Source organism: Nannobrachium achirus (genome assembly GCF_963921795.1).
Source record: "Nannobrachium achirus genome assembly, chromosome: 18".
NCBI lineage: Eukaryota > Metazoa > Chordata > Actinopteri > Myctophiformes > Myctophidae > Nannobrachium > Nannobrachium achirus.
Genome location: NC_137825.1, coordinates 41,180,800 through 41,182,745, shown reverse-complemented (window position 1 = coordinate 41,182,745; position 1,946 = coordinate 41,180,800). Strand labels below are relative to the sequence as shown.

General features: G+C 41.2%; 1 protein-coding gene across 1 annotated transcript in view; it reads left to right on the top strand.

Moving 5' to 3' along the window:
- ryr2a (ryanodine receptor 2a (cardiac)) overlaps nt 1–1,946 on the top strand; it is a gene marked incomplete at both ends in the record, with an annotated part of 292,426 nt that overhangs the window by 136,456 nt on the left and 154,024 nt on the right. Inside the window, 2 exon segments of the mRNA XM_080747428.1 lie at nt 1,400–1,525; nt 1,527–1,565. Coding sequence (XP_080603554.1) covers nt 1,400–1,525; nt 1,527–1,565 — 165 coding nt within the window.

The following is a 1,946-nucleotide window of genomic DNA, read 5'->3' as shown; positions in this document are numbered from 1 at the left end:
TGTGTCACACCATTGACGGCTTCTCCGCTGACTCGAAGCAACGTTAGCAGCAAACGTTGTCCAAAGTCTGTGAGGGCAGGAGCAGTAGAGTGGGGGGGGGGGGAAGTTGGGACGAACCGGTTTGTGCAGTCCAGATTGTGCTGGGTCCAGATTGTGCAATTTCACTATTATATCCATGTTGATTTCTATTGACCCTTAACACATATTATATGGCTGATAACAGCTTACAAAATGAACACTCAGTTGTGGGTACATTTGATTTAAGTGTACCAGTTAGCAAGCATGGACACTATAACATTTCCATTCTAATGATACATTTCCATTCTTCCTTTTGCTTTATTTGAAAAAAGGGGAAAAAAGTCTATCTGTCTGCCCTTGAGCAGATGAAAGTTTGATATCAATCAGAACATAAATCACAACTGGCAGTATTTCTGGGGGCGACAGTGACTCAGCCTGGAGGTTTGATCCCTGGCTCCTCCTAGTGTCCTTGAGACCTGACACTAGTTGGTTCCTGCTGTCGGTGCGTGAATGTGGAACATTAACTGTAATGCGTAACTAAGAATGTGAATGGGTGAATCTGTACCACATAAACGTGTAGGGTGAATATATGACCTACTTGTGTGTAGAAGTATCCTGTAGTCCATTTCAAGATGTGACATTTGCTCCCACGCCGGCGAAATGTACTTCCCGTTGATTCACGATCAAGATGCAAGTCCTTTAAATCACCGAACACTAATTTATGCATCCATAATACCGAGGTGTCGCTGTCCAAAAAAGAACCAATCTACAAGCTGCTGCTGCGACACGTTGTTAGCTTGTGGATTGGTTGTTTTTTGGCAAGCGGACACGCTCGTTCGATGGAGCATAAATTAGGCTGTAATGTCTCTTTTACATTTTCCCGTCTTCTCCTGTCCATCCCACGCTGTTTCTCTCTAGTGGTGCAAAGTAACTAAGTACATTTACTTAAGTACCTAAGTACAATTTTGAGGTATTTGTACTTTACTTGAGTATTTCCAATTTCCAATACTTTGATCTCGGATCCAAATATTGTACTTTTACTCCACTACATTTATTTGAAAGCTTTATTTACAAGTTACTTTGTAGATTTTGATTATTATTACAAAACATTGCATATACCACTTGAACCCTATTTAAACTTGGCTATTTGAAACTACAACTACAAGCTCACAACGCTTCGAAGCGTTGTGAGCTTGTAGATCTGCTATTTTCAAAACACTTTTACACAATGTAGACAGGGACATTCTTTATAACTAATAATACTTTTACTTTTGGTACGTTAAGTACAGGTATATTTCTATGTATTGCAGTATTGGTACTTTTACGTTAAGTAAAACATTTGAGTACTTTTCCCACCACTGGCTTGTTTCTCTCCCTGTAGGAGAAGCTAGACTCTGGTCTGAAGAAGGAGGTGGACGGGATGGGCGTTCCTGACATCAAGTACGGCGACTCGCTGTGTTACATCCAACACGTGGACACCTGTCTGTGGCTCACGTACCAGGCTGTGGGACGCCAAGTGTGCCCGCATGGGCGGCGTTCAGAGGAAGGTAAGACTATTTACACCTGTGGTTCTCAACCTTTTCAGGCCACAACCCCCAAATAATCATATCATAACCTACGAGCACTAAGAGTTGAGGCATTGCATTTTGTATAACACGGTTTTATTGCGAAAATAGACAATCTACATGTTCACAACGCCTCGCGTTGCGAGGCGTTGTGAGCATGTAGATCGGCTATTTTCCCAATTTCTTCCTCTAATTTTCGAGAATTTGGCCAATGTTTAATTAGTCATTTTAAAGACGTTAAAAAGTCCTTAAATTGTCACTTTAGAAATGTGCATACTGTATATCCTCTATACACTTAAACTTTAGGTTGTTTGTTTACTGTTGCGAGGCGTTGTGAGCATGTAGATCGGCTATTTTCCCAAT